The sequence below is a fragment of the Anopheles arabiensis genome, chromosome 2 (assembly GCF_016920715.1).
Source record: "Anopheles arabiensis isolate DONGOLA chromosome 2, AaraD3, whole genome shotgun sequence".
In the NCBI taxonomy this organism is placed as follows: Eukaryota; Metazoa; Arthropoda; class Insecta; order Diptera; family Culicidae; genus Anopheles; species Anopheles arabiensis.
In genome coordinates this window covers 81,090,357-81,105,608 of record NC_053517.1, presented here as the reverse complement: position 1 = coordinate 81,105,608, position 15,252 = coordinate 81,090,357, and the positions used below count along the sequence as shown (strand labels likewise).

Here is a 15,252-nt window from a genome sequence, read left to right as displayed (position 1 = left end):
ATAGTTTTTTTCGTAATAATATTAAGATTTTTTTTAAGATAACTGCGTAAGGAATTTTTTGTGTCGGATGCACGGGGATTAAAACAATTCAAACAATAGCCAAGACTCATAAAATCTGTATTTCCTATTCCTAATACTATAACGGACGGTCTATAAAGCCGGTCTCGTAGTACAGTCGTCAACTCGTACGACTTAACAACATGCCCGTCATGGGTTCAATCCCCAAATGGACTGCGCCGCCATACGTAGGACTGACTATCCTGCTATGGGGGGAATCAATTAGTCACTGAAAGCTAAACCCACAAGTGGGTACAGGCAGGCCTTGATCGACATCGGTTGTTGAGCCAAAGAAGAAGAAGAAGAAGAATACTATAACGGGCCCGTTTATCCTAGCCTAACTCTACCGCACGAATGTGTTTGTCCTCTCCCTTCGCTCCTCTGGTCAGCGACCCGGGAACTCACGCATATCCTTACACGCACAACCCTACGCATATCCTTACACACAACATACGATAGCCGTCGACTGCTGTTGGTGAGTGGTGCGCCCTGGTAGACAGAACTGCGTAGTCTGGTTGGACCACAATAGTATTCGTAAAGTATAACTCTGAGAATATTTCGTCGAAACCCCAATGTTTCGTAAGTTCTATGAACTGCACTCTGTATCCAATAACACATCCGGGGAAACCTATGGTACGATCGTCAGAGGCGAATTAAGCAACTACAACTACAAGTACAACATTTCGCTTGACACTTCAGAAAGGCCTACATTTGTGTGACCGCTAAGGGCATCCAGTCGTGTTAATCCGCCTCTGACGATCGTTATGCAAACACGGGGAAATCCCTCATAAAGGAGATCTCTTTAGAATACACATTCCACAGCATCACATCACGCACCATTCTAGACAAAGTTCAATATCCTTTAATTGGACAACAGCGTACACATAACAAACAGACCATTACATAGTTGTGCGTAAAGAATCAGCTGATCGCTGCAATGTTGTTTGCATACACACGCATGTAGAGCATCGTACCACATGTTTCCGCTTCTTACGCGATTAGCGCTCAGCACCCTTCCCTACACGCACAACATGCTACAATGGCATACACACACGCAAAATGGAAACGAACCATCGTCATCGCAACTTGCCTCCCATCTTAACGATCTTGCGCACCAACCAGTCAATTGAGCATTAATTGAACCCATTCCAGAAGCGTGCCCGACCGTGCTACCCCTTCTTCAATGAATCGGGGCATTTCACCGCATCATCGAATGTGCTTCACTGGAACCGCGTAGTGAAGTACCCTTTAGCGGGGAAAGTGCGACCGATTTGTGGCCATTTAATTGATTCATTAAATAGCGTCAATTTATTCGTCTACGCGGGCGCGCGCTCGCGCTATCATCTTGCGCATCTTCTATTCCGTACGCACGATGGCCATGATTCATCCCATTTCGTTCGAGTTTGTTTTGGGGGATTTACCACCGTGCGTGTGAGTGTGAAAGAAAAACATTGTCTCAACTGGGTAGGGAAGTGTTTCTTAACGACGACACAGAGCCGTCGTAAGTAATCAACGCAAAGATGCTGATAAGAATGAAGAGAGAGAGAGAACGAGAGAGCGAGAGACGCATCTAGCCGATGCGAGCGATGACGAACCGAGCTGGAAATTAAACACGAAGCGCGTACGACGGACACTAAAACTGCCCGATATTCGCTGGCACGGCCATGCCCGTATCAACATATCGGTAATAGGAGGGACGTGATTTTTTGCGAGAACGGTGGTGTAATTTCAAACACCTACCAAATGGTGTGTGAACCTTTATGGATCGTTATTCACACCCGCGACACTTGGTGAAGGTGTTACGCTCGCTCGTGTTCTCGCTCAGGTCATTGAATAGCACCTTGGTGTAATATTTAGAGCAACTTTGAGTAGTTGAGCATGAAATGAAAATGAAATAATGAATCTTAAAATGCATATGGCATTGGTTATGGCTTTCCCGCACCAAATGACCACTTGGCACGATTAGTGTTGATGCGTCCATTCACTACACGAGTGACTCTTCTTTCAAGCCGAACCAATTCCGTTGGTTCTTCGCGCGTTCTTCCAATTCCTTCGCGATCGTCGCTTCCTGTTGTTGTGAGCTCGGCCGAGCCGAAGCGACTGACCTTTCGCTCTTCCCTCCCCGAGGGTGGAAGCATCTCTCCTAATCGGCACCAACTGATGATCGCTAGCCCAAGTCTGAAACGAGGGTCGCGGTCACACGACTGCTCATTGTACGCTCGCAACTGGACCAAGCAGGACGTCCAGTATCAGTAGCTCTTCGTTTAGTGATCTTGTTGTTTTTTTTTGTGAGTGAATATTGTGCCATCACAGCCGCACCAGCTCGTGTCTGTGGTTTTGTGTATCTCCAGACAAAGATTAACAGTGACGGGATTAAAAGATAAGACACGAACCAGCTTCGAACGATCTTCACTTGGGAGATTGGCGCAAGCGAAGATTTGCGCGAAAATGCGGCAACGCATTTGGAATCGCCCGCGGTTGGTGCTGCTGGCACTGGCCGTCCTGATCGGTGGATGGTGCAATATGGTGGTTGTTGGTGTAAGTTCAATCGATCATGAATTGATACATTGCATGTATCCGCGTGTTTCTAGCGAATCCAGAATGTTGTGCGTGTTTCCAGAATTCTTATGCCAGTCTTATCAGGAATGAAGGAGGACTTACGCTATTGTCTGTGTTGGGGATTTCATCGAGGGTTTGAGTGACGTGTTTTTACTCAACGCCAGCGTGATTGTGGAGGATGTTTTCGTTCGCTGCGCTATCATGTTTTGTAAAGCCCTGTGCACCTTACGGCTGGTATACGGCACAGGCTTCGTTCGTTGTGGCCAGATCAGCTGGCAAGAAATGGCACATCGCCCGCGGGAGATGAGACTTTAGCATTGACCTATTAATGTGCAATTTGTGATTCAAGATGTGTTCCTATATGTGGTTCGAAAGACATGAGATCATCGTTTTGCCTTCTTATGATCATCTCTTAGAACTTCGTTTGCAAATATTCTGATGAACGATCACACATGTTTGGAGTGGATAGCTGGGCGCAGTGTTGATTACAATAAGATAAGGCAGGGGAAAACAGAAATTGCGAACAACAGTCACTCCAGCCCTCTCATGCACAAACGCGTACCAACACGACTCGTAATAACCTCGATCCCATTCCTTCCGGTACAAGATAGTGGCGAAGACAATGTCATCTCGTCGTAGGGACACACGTAGACGAAAGACGGGAAAGCAAGTTCTAACCACCAGCGCCACCCATGCTGATGGCCTTCCCAGTGTTTGTACGTTATCAAGCGTTACGATGCCGTCGGAAGCCAGCAGTTCTGGAGCGAAATTCTGATGCGCAAAACTGTAGCTGTGATGTGTGATGCTTCTTCATCAAATGATTTTGAAGCTCCCGTTTGAAGTGCTGGAGTTGCAGTCTTAATTAATTCTGAGTTAATTCTGATTGTTAATTCTGATGTTCTGGCATCAAGATCTTTATCATGTCTTTTGTAATTCTTGCGAAAAATAACTCTCAAAACAAAGGTTTTAAAGTGCTCTTATTCAAGACCCTTAACGATCGCAAGTAAACCCCAATGATCATGTTTACTGGTCATGTGTGCTCGATCTCCCTTTGCATCTCCCATTCCAGCTCAGCTCAATCGCCTCAGTAGTTCATTCCAACCAATCAATCCCCGCGTTTGCGATCGTTTCAATTGATAAGCGATCGTTTAACGAACGCAAACTGCTCACTTCACATAAACAACCTCCCCTCCTCGAAACCCGCTTTCATGTGTGTTCTATCTTGCTCTCAATTCCACGAAATACACCCGCAGATTTACGACCCTAGAACGGCACCGCACAGCCGACATCACGTCCACATGATGCCGGAGATGCACGGCGCCTACAGCCAGGTCCATCACCATCGGGCACAGGACCCAACGCCCCAGCAGTACATCCAGACGGATCAGTACCAGTATGCACAGCCCCAAAAACAACATCCCTCACTGGTAGGCCCTCAACAGCAGCATCAGCAACAGCAGCAACAACATGGTCCTTCCGGGCCACAGTACCAACCGGGAGTGCCACTCGCGCCCTACCCAACCGAAACCCAACGCTCTCCGGCCTATGGACGATCGCAGGCCTACACCCAGCTACCCGCTCCCGTCCCTCTGGCTCCCCGCTTTGGCTACGGCGAGGAGGATCGTCTGATCGGAGAAACGTCCCCCGCTGCGAAGCTGATCCGCCAACCGGTGCACACGCTGTTGAAGGACTTTAATGGGCTCGAATGTCCGGAGGGTAGAACGGGCCATTTTCCGTACGTGATGGACTGTCGCCAGTTTCTGAGCTGCTGGAAGGGACGGGGTTTCATTTTGAACTGTGCTCCCGGGACACTGTTCAATCCGAACACGCGGGAGTGTGATCATCCGTCGAAGGTGTCATGTCTCCCTGTGCCTTCGTTAAACAGCGTTAACGAACCGGCTAACCGTGCTCCACCGAAACTGGCCTCCTATACCGATCAGAGACAACCCCAGCAGTTCCAGCAGCAACAACGACAGCCTCAGTACCTGCAGCCTCAGCAATCGCAGCGCCAGCAGGAAGAACTGACCTGTCCGCCGGGAGTGATTGGATTGCGGCCCCATCCGACCGATTGCAGGAAGTTCCTGAACTGCAACAACGGGGCCCGGTTCGTGCAGGACTGTGGGCCTGGAACTGCTTTCAATCCGCTCATCCTTACCTGCGACCATCTGCGCAATGTGGACTGTGACAAGTCGGAGAATGTCATCGTGGATTATGATCGTCCAACTAGTAGGCCTGTTGCATCCGGTCCCACCTCTCACTACTATCCCTCGCACATCCCGGCCGGTTCACAGCCAGTGCCGGCAGTAGTTAACCCACACCACCAGAGTCGTCCGACTATTCCCGCACCCCAGCAACAAACTCCACCAAGACAGCCGCCTGCCACGGGTGCGCCAGCCCATCCCGATGTGGAGCAGATCGATACGGATCATCAACCAACGGAATCTAACTTTGATGAAGACTACGGAGAGCAGCCGGATGCCGACGGGGAGGAGCCCGTCTACGATGGGTTTGATTTGCGCTCTAACTTTGGAGCACCGGAGCTAGTGGATCGTCGCCGGCCGAAAGCATCTCGAACGCAAGCAACAACAACTGCAAAGCCGTATCCGGTGTACATCCGGCCACCAAGCAGACAGCCCGAGTCGCTGCACCGTGACCCGGACGTGGTCCAAAGTGTTCAGCGACCGGTGTACGTTGCTTTGCCACTGGAGCAAACGACCCCTGTCCCCACCAGTACCACCAGTCGTCCGCTGAGAACGCCGTTCCCTACCGTACGCAAGGAAGACATCGAAATTCAGCAGCATCTGGATGCGCTCAAGCTAATGCTAACGCCGTACATGAAGGAGCACAAGGACACGGTCGCACTGAACACAACGAAGCTGAGCACGATGATGACGACCACGACGACCACGACAGAGCCACCGCCGATCGTGCAAGTGATTGGACTTCCGGCGCCTACGCCACGCAACAACTACAAGCCATCCTCAGCTGCCGCCGCTCCTTACGTGCTGCCGCGAGCGAGCGAAGTGAATGACTTTTTCTACGGTGCGTCTGAGCCGGTTCCGCTCGCTTCGTGGCCATTGCCGCCACCGTACATTACCGAGCCGGTGGAAGGACCCGCCAAGAAGGAGCCTGAATCCGTCGTTTACCCGATCTACCGTAGGACGACACCGACGACAACCACCACAACCACGGCAAGTCCGGCTCCTGCGCCGGCTATAAGCAGTCGGTTCGGTGACAATCGTCCCAGCTGGCGCCCGCTGATCGTACCGCATGCGACGACCACGAAAACGCCGACCACTACACCTTCCGCGACAACCACCTCGACGACACCGCGAGACCCGTGCTACGGCAAGTTCAACTGCGGCAATGGCGTTTGCATTGACGAGGCGGAAGTTTGCGACGGGCGCGATGGGTGCGGCAATCGGGCCGACGAGCAGGTGTGTGACCACATCGGGTACGAGCTGAAGCTATCCAAGAAGGCGCAGGGTAGTGTGGAGGTGCGTGTGTACGACCGCTGGGGTTACGTGTGTGACGATGGGTTTACGCTCGAGGCGGGCAACGTAGTGTGCCGTGAGCTTGGCTTTGCGGGCGGTGCAATCGAGATCAAATCGCACTCGTACTTCCCGCCGAACGGAACCGATCCGGACGAGCCGGAGCAGCAGTACGGTCCGTTCTTCATGATGGATGCCGTGCGGTGCCAGGGCAATGAAAGCTCGCTGCGCGAATGTAGCTTCAACGGTTGGGGTGTGAGTGATTGCAATCGCGAGGAGGTGGTGGGTGTCGTTTGCCGTACACCCGTCATGTCCTGCCCGCAAGACTACTGGCTCTGCCACGCCTCGGAAGAGTGCATCCCGGTGCAGTTCCTGTGCGACAATGTGCGCGACTGTGCGGACGGGTCGGACGAATCGCCGGACCATTGCAAGGCGCCACTGGCCGTCCGGCTCGTCGCGGGCCCGACCGATAGGGAAGGACGCGTGGAGATCAACTACCACGGCACGTGGGGCACGGTGTGTGACGATGATTTCGGTGTGCGGGAGGCACGCGTCATCTGCCGGCAGCTGGGCTTCAACGGGACGGCCGAGGTGCGCAAGAGCGTCTACCCACCGGGTGTGGGGCAGATCTGGCTCGATCAGGTCGCGTGCAACGGTACGGAACCATCGATCGAGGACTGTGTGCACTGGCACTGGGGCGAGCATAACTGCGGCCACACGGAGGACGTCGGTGTGCGGTGCGGCGTGTACGTACCGACGAAGGCACGGGCCGCGCGGCTGCGGGCGACACGCCCCAATCCACGGTTCGATTTTGTGGAACGATCGCGCAAAATCCATCCCGACACGTGCGGGCGCGTACTGATCGATCCAACGCTACGCAAACCGACGTACGGCGCGCGGGTGGTGCATGGCTCGGAGACGGTGTACGGCCATCATCCGTGGCAGGCGTCGCTGCGCGTGAAGACGATGCACTGGTGTGGGGCGGTGCTGATTACGCGCTACCACGTGCTGACGGCCGCGCACTGTCTGATCGGCTATCCGAAGAGCACGTATCGGGTGCGGATCGGCGACTATCATACGGCGGCGTACGACAACGCGGAGCTGGACATTTTCATCGAGAACACGTACATTCACGAGCAGTTCCGCGAGGGCCACCACATGAGCAACGACATTGCGGTGGTGGTGCTGAAGACGCCCGTCCGGTTCAATGACTATGTGCAGCCAATCTGTCTGCCGGCGCGCGATGCACCGTACCTGCCGGGACAGAACTGTACCATCTCGGGCTGGGGAGCGACCGAGGCCGGTTCGAAGGGTAAGATTTAAGCTGGAGGGAGATTCATTTGTGGAAGTAGATGTTACGGATGTTTTCTTCCTTAAATTGTAGACTCATCGTACGATCTGCGAGCGGGAACGGTTCCCCTACTCCCGGACAGCGTATGCCGAAGGCCGGAAGTGTACGGTGACTCGCTGATCGATGGCATGTTCTGTGCTGGAACGCTCGAGCCAGGTGTCGATTCGTGCGATGGTGATTCCGGTGGACCGTTGGTGTGTCCCAATAGTGAAGGTACCGGTCTTGAGGATTAGAGCAGTGAGTGAGCATCCTCTTCTAACTGTATTCTGTATTCTTCTACAGGACTGCACACACTGACCGGCATAGTGTCGTGGGGCAAGCACTGTGGCTATGCGAATAAACCGGGCGTCTACCTGAAGGTGGCACACTACCGGGATTGGATTGAGCAGAAGCTGAATCAATCACTTCATCAGCACGGTGTTTGAGCGTTATTTTGCAGTTAAAAGGTAAGGGCTCTGTTTTTTCAAGCTTCCTTTTTTCAAACAAAACAATCTATTTTTACAGAAGTAACGCGACAGACGCTGTATAACAAACGTTAGTTGTAACAGTAATGACAGCAGCAACAAAGTGACCCCCTCATTCCAACACCCGGACTCGCGTCCGGTGACGACGATATGTACCTTAAACGCCGCTTTTTGTTTTAGCTCGATTGCATTTTCACCGACCAAATTCTCTTACCTAGCTTTTAGTGATATTATTGCTCCATTACTTGTTGTTTAGTAATAGTGAGGCTAGTTTAAATGCTTATGTATACAACATTTTAAACAAATGGCTACCCTGCCCTACTGACTAACTTTATTGTCCGAACGAACGGTTCGCTTACGCTTTCGTGCTCGGAGGAGGATGCTGATTGTTGGAACCGAGGCGGCCAGATAGTGCGCCCAGCTTTGCCGCAAACGTGCTGCGTATGTGCTGATAAGGATGAGTCAGCTCGGAAGGGACGGCGGGAATGCCCACGGTGCGACGCACCCGGGGCGATAAGAGCAGCAGGTTTTGCCCCAATCCGTACGCACTCGAGGTAACCCAGTAGAGGCAAAGACACTGTTGGAAAGGAAATGGGAAAGAAAGGTGTAAAATTCACGTCACGAAATGGCACTGAGCGAATGCCTCTTACCGATGGAACGGATGCAGCGATCGGTACCATTAGGATGCTTAACCCTCGGAAGAGATTAGTGAAGATAGTTTGTAGCTTGGAGGGCAGCTTCGTCCGGGAGGCGGCTTGAATCTAAGTGAAATGGAAGAATAATGTATTTATAGAGACATTCCGTTACTTTCATTTGTTGCTGCTTTTTACCTCAATAATGCTCAAATTGATGACGCCCAGCGCAACGGGGAAAATCAGCGAATGGTCCAGCTCGGTAAGGTTCGGTATCCAGCCAAAGCCGCCCAGCGTAAGCTCGGTGTACGCGATCTGTGCCTCGATGGCGGTCGGATCGGGCAGCATCGAGACGAGATTGCGTATCGCGACCGACTGCACAATCCACAGCGGAATCTGACCCCACAGCAGCACCATCGTTTTGGCCGGATGACAGTTTTCCCTCACTATTAGATTGTTCCACTGCTTCTTTAGCTGAAAGTATCAATTCGAAGTTAGTAAAAGTGTCCGAATGTCCACCAAATTGTACCCTCCTTACCGAGTGATTGTACATGATGCGGGCTTCCTTTTCCGTCCAGTTGAACTTTTTCATCGCGTACGCCGTTTCGGCCTTTAGCTCTTTGATCAGTTCCGGCATTTCGAGCGAGATTTGCTCGAGCCGGGCCAGTATTTTGTTCTGGTACACGGCCAGCGGTAGGGTGACAAGCGTACGGAGACCCACGGTCGTGAGGATGACCGTCGCCCACCAGGGCAGTCCGGTGAGGTCGTGCAGATTGATCATCCCCTGCTGGACGTACGCAACCGGGGCACTTTGAGAGAGCGTCTGCCAGAAGCCGGCGACGGTGGCCTCGTAGGAAAAGTGTCGCTGGCTGACGACCTGGAGGTGGCCGGGTGTGATGGTGCTGCGTCCCACCACCGTTCGGTGTGGATGGCGCGCAAAGGCGCTCGTGTGGCCAATCGTTCTAATGGTACGTAAGTAGCTCATCGTTGCGCTACTGTTTGTAACGAAAAACGAAGGCGATGCCAGGAATGATGATGGGGTGGTCGATAAACGGAGGGAAAATTTAGAACAGCTGATGTTTGTTGATGTGTACAAAGTGTGGATACGAAGAGAATGTGAGTGATTAGGGTTAGAACTGATTTGCTTGCAGCTTTCGCGCATGATGCCCAAGACAGGCCAGAATGCCGATAACACTGATAAAGATGCCAATAACCAGCGCGGATGCGTCGCCGAAATCCATTCCGGAGGCCGCTGCCTGGTCTACGCTTAGCACCAGGATAATTAACAAAAGGGAAGTAAGCTGCCGAATCATGACCACTTTTACGGAAAGAAACACACGAGCACACTGGCGTGGAGATGGTGGAGAACTGGCTTTTACAAAGACTCGACAATTTGTTATCAGCTAAAGCGAGGACGAGGCGTTTTTGTGTGTACGGTGCATCGAAAAAACAGCAATTCAGCAGGATGATCTCGAAACTCACCGTATTTTGATAAGTGACTGTCAACGCGTGGAGAAGGATGCTTGGTTTTGCGTATTACAGCACAAAGGTCGTTTGGTAGAGTTTCTTTAAACGCTTAACGAATAATTTTCATCATTAAAACTTACAGCATTAATAGCAGATGAAGAGTAAAACGAATAAAATCGGGTGATATAAAATCATTTGTTTTGATTTACATTGCAGCCCGGTGAAAATGCATCCACAATCGCTCTATGCTTTTGACAGCGCGCTGTCAAACTGGGCAGCCCCCCGCCTGACAGCTGTCGTTCGGGCGTTCTGTTGTTTTGGAAATCCGCAACAAAAAAAAATCAAACACCTAGGCGTATCGAAAGCAAAGAGCAAAAGGAACCGAGTTTCGCTGTTTGGCTTGTGGAGCTGTTCGCCCGCCTTGATTTGGAGCACCAATTCCCCATCGAAGTCCCAGCTGAGCGCGTGTGCGTGTGTGTGTTGTGCGACGTCCGATCAACTACCTCAGGCATCTTGGCAGAATGGCAAAGAAAGCGTTCCAGCACCAGGCAGGCACGGCCATGGAGTGTTTAAGCGTAAGTGACCCTTTCCGGATGACTAATCTGTGTAGATGATGGGCACCTTCACTTACGGCCTCGTACCCTCGGGGCAAACGCACATGCGACAGCGATAACCTAAAGCCACCTAATGATGGATGGATGGGAAGGGGGGGTGTCCCATTGGGGTAGGGCACTGTTCCGATTGACCTTCTCCAAGGTTCGATCGGGACAGTGTCAATTGCAGTGTAAACAATGCTCGTTCCAACGCCTCCCAAATGGCCGTGAAATCGTATTGGTGTGTGAACCTTACACGTTTTTCGTTCCGCAAACTTCGAACATTAGCACAGTTCTGCTAACAAAAATCAAATATTGTTTTTAATCCCTCTATCTCTCTCCCTGTTTCAGATTCCCATAACGTTACACAAAGAGAAGGACATTGACGAGGAAGGACGGGAGGTGCTAAAGTGTGGGTTCAAAATCGGTGGAGGAATTGATCAAGATTTCCGCAAAAGCCCTCAGGGTTACACGGATTATGTGAGTATGGAGTTTAAGCAAAGTCGCTGCAAATCGGTGTTAATAATGACTGTCCTACGGTAATCCCTAGGGTATCTACGTAACGGAAGTACACGAAGGTAGCCCAGCGGCGAAATCGGGACTCCGGATGCATGACAAAATTTTGCAATGCAACGGGTACGATTTCACCATGGTTACGCACAAGAAGGCGGTTAGCTACATACGGAAAAACCCCGTCCTAAACCTGCTGGTCGCAAGGAAGGGCGTTACCTCGACCTAAGCCTACCGCGTCCATCAAGCAAAACGCAAGCGAACGCGTCCACAAAAGCACAAACTTCTCTCTCTACACACACACAAACATACCGTGCGTTATCTGCATGCGAATGGCGGATGATAGGAAACGAAAACAAAGAGCGAGAAATACTCTCTGCTGCCCCCTGGCGGAAACAGGCGAAACCCACAGGAAACATTCCATCAGTAAGTAGTAACCCTTCATAGAGAAACTCAGCAGTCTGGGGACATCAAACCATGCCCCTTTGGTTCTCGCATTATACTACAAAGCATTCCATGGCAACAACAGTCTTTGCTGAGAGGAGAAGAGCTGTATCGTTATCAAGTTGTTTCATAGCAGTAGCTCATCTTTGGTCTAACTACGACATCCTCTCGACACACAGTCTTACTCTACTTAGCGTACTACTACTACTACTACTACTACCACTGAACGTAACGTAACATTTTCCGACGGCGCACGGCGGCAGCTCGATTTTACACGCATTTTTTGCAAAACAGCAGTGGTACGGAACAAAAAGGGAAATCGTTTTTTATTGCATATTTCTATTGATTATTTGTAAGCAAAGTGTTTCTAGGTATAATGATAGTATGAACGTGTTAGAGAGTTTTAAACGCCGCTTTCACGGAGCAGGCGCCCACACTTTTCAGGGCTCAAACTGCCGCGCATTGGTACTCGTTGCTTATTAGGAGATTCTCCTCTTTTTGTGAGATTTTAGTGCATTTTTAGAGGTCAAAAGAGAATGAGCATTTGTTATGGTTAAATTAAAGGAAAAGAAAAAAAAACAGATTCAAAACACAACAATAGGGAACACACTACAGCGTGACGAGCTCTGCATGACAACAAAGCGGAGTTGGAAAAGTGTGCTGTGTGAAAGAAGCGTGAAATTGAAGGGAAAATTTGATAGAACGTCGTTGAATATGTTGAGGGATGGAGGGTGGTTGAGTGAAATTAAAGTTGTTCTTTTCTTTCATCCAACGGCAATCCAACACAACAAGGACAGACAGCCAGACAGACAGATAGACAGAGAGAGATACACGTACACTGTAGCGACCGTCGTACGGGATGTGTTCTCGTAGTTTTAAATATGCCGGGTCATCACTTTCATATTTTAGCTATTAAAAATGTATGCCAAAGTAAGATTAAACCTATGTAAAAGTGCACAAACCGTTCCCACGGTGTTATAAATATGCGTGAAAGAAAGTACACCGTTTGAGTTGTTTTGAGTACACATATTTCCTCTATGTTATATGCTTTATTAATCCATTAATTTATTTCCTCAAAGCCAAATTCCTCGTCCAGACAGACGGACAAGAGAGACAGAATAGAAGGTTGATTTATGTAGATTACCGTACAGCTGTGTACACACAGTTGCACTACAGTGACGGGGGGTTTTTGCATTACATTTGCTGCTCAATCGTAAGAGATTAATAGCATCACGCGCACTGCCGCGTTTGACGACTGAATAATAGAGTTCACACAGCGAATTCATGTAGTACGCGTACTATGTCATTACAAGAAAGGGCAAATATACATACAACATACATACTTACACAAGCACCACCTATGCACACACATTTTTGCGCGGCTAATTGTGGGGAAAATTTGCTAATTTGCGTTTGCATTTTGGTAGACAAAGTTGATGTCCTGTCAGCTTAGCAAAGCATTTAAGAAAAAAAAAAGAAAAGTTCAACACATAAAACACACTCAAAATATTCCTTTTCACTATTCCATTTTAGGATTTTCGTTTTTCAAGGGGTTTTGGTTTAAACATCCAAAAAAGCAAGGAAAATATTGCTTCGCTCAGGGTACCACCAGGAGGGCACGCGTGTCGTTAAAAAGGAAGAAGCACACTTTATAGCTGTTTTCTCCGGTATAAGCGACGTGCTATTTTAAATGTCCACTTCAAGGATCGCAACAGTGTTTTGAAGAGTATGTGTGAAGACTGTGTGTTGTTCAAATAATCCTCCCATTATTCTGCGTTTCCCCTGTGTAAAACGATTCAAAAGATCGGTACATCGTGAATCGAGTGCTGATACACACCATATCACACACTTCATTTCACAAAATAGCACATTTATCTTTTCTCTCCTTCTCTTTGCTAACTGTTTCTCTTCCTCATCGAACAATCGGCGGTTGTTCGTAGCTTTTCGCTCGTTTAAGTTACTCATCTTCGAAGCATCGATTTTTCTTCGCTTTTGCTGTTGTTACCGACTTTACTAGCTCACAATGTATACAATGTGCTTGCGCTTCATTCTTTTATAACACAACATCTACAACATAAAACAAACACGACAAAACCAAAAACAAATTTCAAACCATTATTATTTAAATTAAATTTGCTTCCAATTACTTCCGATCCGCGACCTGACCGAGAAGGTGGTGGGTGAGTGGGTCGGTTGATATATTAATTTAAACAGTACGTTTTATCACTTCTCTGTAGTACTTTCGCTTTTTCATTTTTTTTTCATGGTGCGGTTACGTTTTATATTGAGCGCTTAGTTTGTGTTGTTAACCACCATTTTTTTTTAATCTGGCCGTTGCCACGGTTTTTTGGTTGCCACTGTCGGTTGGGCGGCGTTGGCTTGGCTTTTAGTCACCATTAAGCATTCGATTTGTTCTGTTTTGATCATTTTGATGTTATACGTTAACGTTACGTTTGTTTGTTTGTTTGTTTATTTGTTGTTTTCTTCGCTTCATTACTCGTAACTCCCTTTTTTAGTATCACAGATGGTGTTGATTTCAATCTTGCTTTGTTTTTGTAAGTTTGTTTGTTTTTCACTTGTTTCGTTTGTTTTCTCGTCCTTCCCCGCGTTACGATGAATTTTATTTTGCGCGCTTGGTTTACAACTTTTTTGCTATCTTCGCTTTAAGAATTTTGTTTTCCCGTTGTTTTCACATTCTTCTACGCCGCGTTGCATCACTTTTTGCTTTTATCTACGATCTGTTTTTGCAATTCTTTTGCTTTTTATTATTTTCGTTCGCATTTATCGAGCTTCCCACCTAGGAGTTTTAGTACACCCACAAGTAGTACGATAAGGGATTTTCGTGCGCTAATTAATACTTTGGCTGTTGGTTTATCGCAGAAAATGTATTACATTTTGCTATATGTATCTCTTTCTGTATCTCTTTTTCTCCTTTACCTGGATCTATCTCAGATACTTTTCAAAATATTCTACGCATGTTTATAGACTTTTCTGCCCTTTCGGTTGGTTGGGTTTCGTACGATCACAAAACGATCCACTGAAACTGTTCCTTTCATTTGCTCTCTGCTTTTCGGGTACAGTTATTCTTGCCTGCTCCTTGCTGGAATGTACGGTTTCTCTGGCACAGTTCTGCGTCACACGCGACACGGGTCATCTTTCCTTCAGCTCCACCGGAATTGGCTGTATCTTTCCAATTCTATGTGTGTGTTTAAGCATGCCATCTCTTATCGCACTTTTCCCCGTTCGAATGGAAAACGTTTTCTTTGGCAGCATTTTTCACTCGTATGGAGCTTTCTTGTTGTTAGTTAGGTTGATTTCGTTGCTTTCTTCTACACACTCGTTCCGAAAGATTTATCGAGTGTTTTGTTCTGTTTGTTCTGTTTGTTTTCTAATTTCCTTAATTCACACTATCAAGATCTCACAATGCATATATTTTGTTGTGTTTGTTTGCTTCCTGTTTTGCTTCCTGCTTTGTGCACACACTCACTATCTTTAATACGCCCTTGGAATAAAATGAAAAAATCTTCTCGTCTTTTTTATCGTCTCTGCTTTAAAATGGGTAGAACTCTTCATCTAGCAATGGATTGAAATATGGTAAGCATCGTGCTTCGATCCATCCGTTGGTTTGTGGTTGTATTTTGTATGCCTTCTATCAAGTTACACACTCTACCACACTACCACTTT

General features: G+C 48.6%; 3 protein-coding genes across 8 annotated transcripts; 2 read left to right on the top strand and 1 right to left on the bottom strand.

Moving 5' to 3' along the window:
* The first annotated feature begins 2,256 nt into the window (after positions 1–2,256).
* Positions 2,257–8,227, top strand: LOC120895636. Its single transcript, XM_040299144.1, has 5 exons — positions 2,257–2,595; positions 3,870–7,419; positions 7,492–7,671; positions 7,741–7,904; positions 7,963–8,227. The coding sequence occupies exons 1-4, from the start codon at positions 2,506–2,508 to the stop codon at positions 7,881–7,883; spliced, it is 3,963 nt and encodes a 1,320-aa protein (XP_040155078.1). The 5' UTR covers positions 2,257–2,505; the 3' UTR covers positions 7,884–7,904; positions 7,963–8,227.
* On the bottom strand, positions 8,217–10,272 carry LOC120895640 (cytochrome c oxidase assembly protein COX18, mitochondrial). 6 transcript variants are annotated; one of them, XM_040299154.1, is made up of 4 exons: positions 10,162–10,272; positions 9,093–9,549; positions 8,753–9,028; positions 8,217–8,683 (listed from the first exon to the last, which is right to left on the bottom strand). In XM_040299154.1, the coding sequence occupies exons 1-4, from the start codon at positions 10,164–10,166 to the stop codon at positions 8,231–8,233; spliced, it is 1,191 nt and encodes a 396-aa protein (XP_040155088.1). In that variant the 5' UTR covers positions 10,167–10,272; the 3' UTR covers positions 8,217–8,230. The 6 variants fall into 6 exon arrangements, with proteins under 6 accessions (XP_040155088.1, XP_040155089.1, XP_040155091.1 ...); XM_040299155.1 differs by having other exon boundaries at positions 9,093–9,546; positions 10,162–10,181; XM_040299157.1 differs by lacking the exon at positions 10,162–10,272 and adding an exon at positions 10,037–10,155.
* A 73-nt stretch (positions 10,273–10,345) lies between these two features.
* LOC120895643 (tax1-binding protein 3 homolog) lies at positions 10,346–12,568 on the top strand. Its single transcript, XM_040299162.1, has 3 exons — positions 10,346–10,596; positions 10,966–11,094; positions 11,165–12,568. Exons 1-3 carry the CDS (start codon positions 10,543–10,545, stop codon positions 11,351–11,353), a joined length of 372 nt encoding a protein of 123 aa, XP_040155096.1. The 5' UTR covers positions 10,346–10,542; the 3' UTR covers positions 11,354–12,568.
* The last annotated feature ends 2,684 nt before the right edge of the window (positions 12,569–15,252 follow it).

Coding starts and splice junctions, on each gene's coding strand:
- LOC120895640 (XM_040299152.1), bottom strand. CDS start 9,716: ATGCGCGAAAGCTGCAAGCAAATCAGTTCTAACCCTAATCACTCACAT. Junction 9,029..9,092: donor GCATCATGTACAATCACTCG/GTAAGGAGGGTA, acceptor TGATACTTTCAG/CTAAAGAAGCAGTGGAACAA. Junction 8,684..8,752: donor TCAATTTGAGCATTATTGAG/GTAAAAAGCAGC, acceptor CATTTCACTTAG/ATTCAAGCCGCCTCCCGGAC.
- LOC120895636 (XM_040299144.1), top strand. CDS start 2,506: ATGCGGCAACGCATTTGGAATCGCCCGCGGTTGGTGCTGCTGGCACTG. Junction 2,596..3,869: donor GCAATATGGTGGTTGTTGGT/GTAAGTTCAATC, acceptor ATACACCCGCAG/ATTTACGACCCTAGAACGGC. Junction 7,672..7,740: donor GGTGTGTCCCAATAGTGAAG/GTACCGGTCTTG, acceptor ATTCTTCTACAG/GACTGCACACACTGACCGGC.
- LOC120895643 (XM_040299162.1), top strand. CDS start 10,543: ATGGCAAAGAAAGCGTTCCAGCACCAGGCAGGCACGGCCATGGAGTGT. Junction 10,597..10,965: donor CGGCCATGGAGTGTTTAAGC/GTAAGTGACCCT, acceptor TCCCTGTTTCAG/ATTCCCATAACGTTACACAA. Junction 11,095..11,164: donor CTCAGGGTTACACGGATTAT/GTGAGTATGGAG, acceptor GGTAATCCCTAG/GGTATCTACGTAACGGAAGT.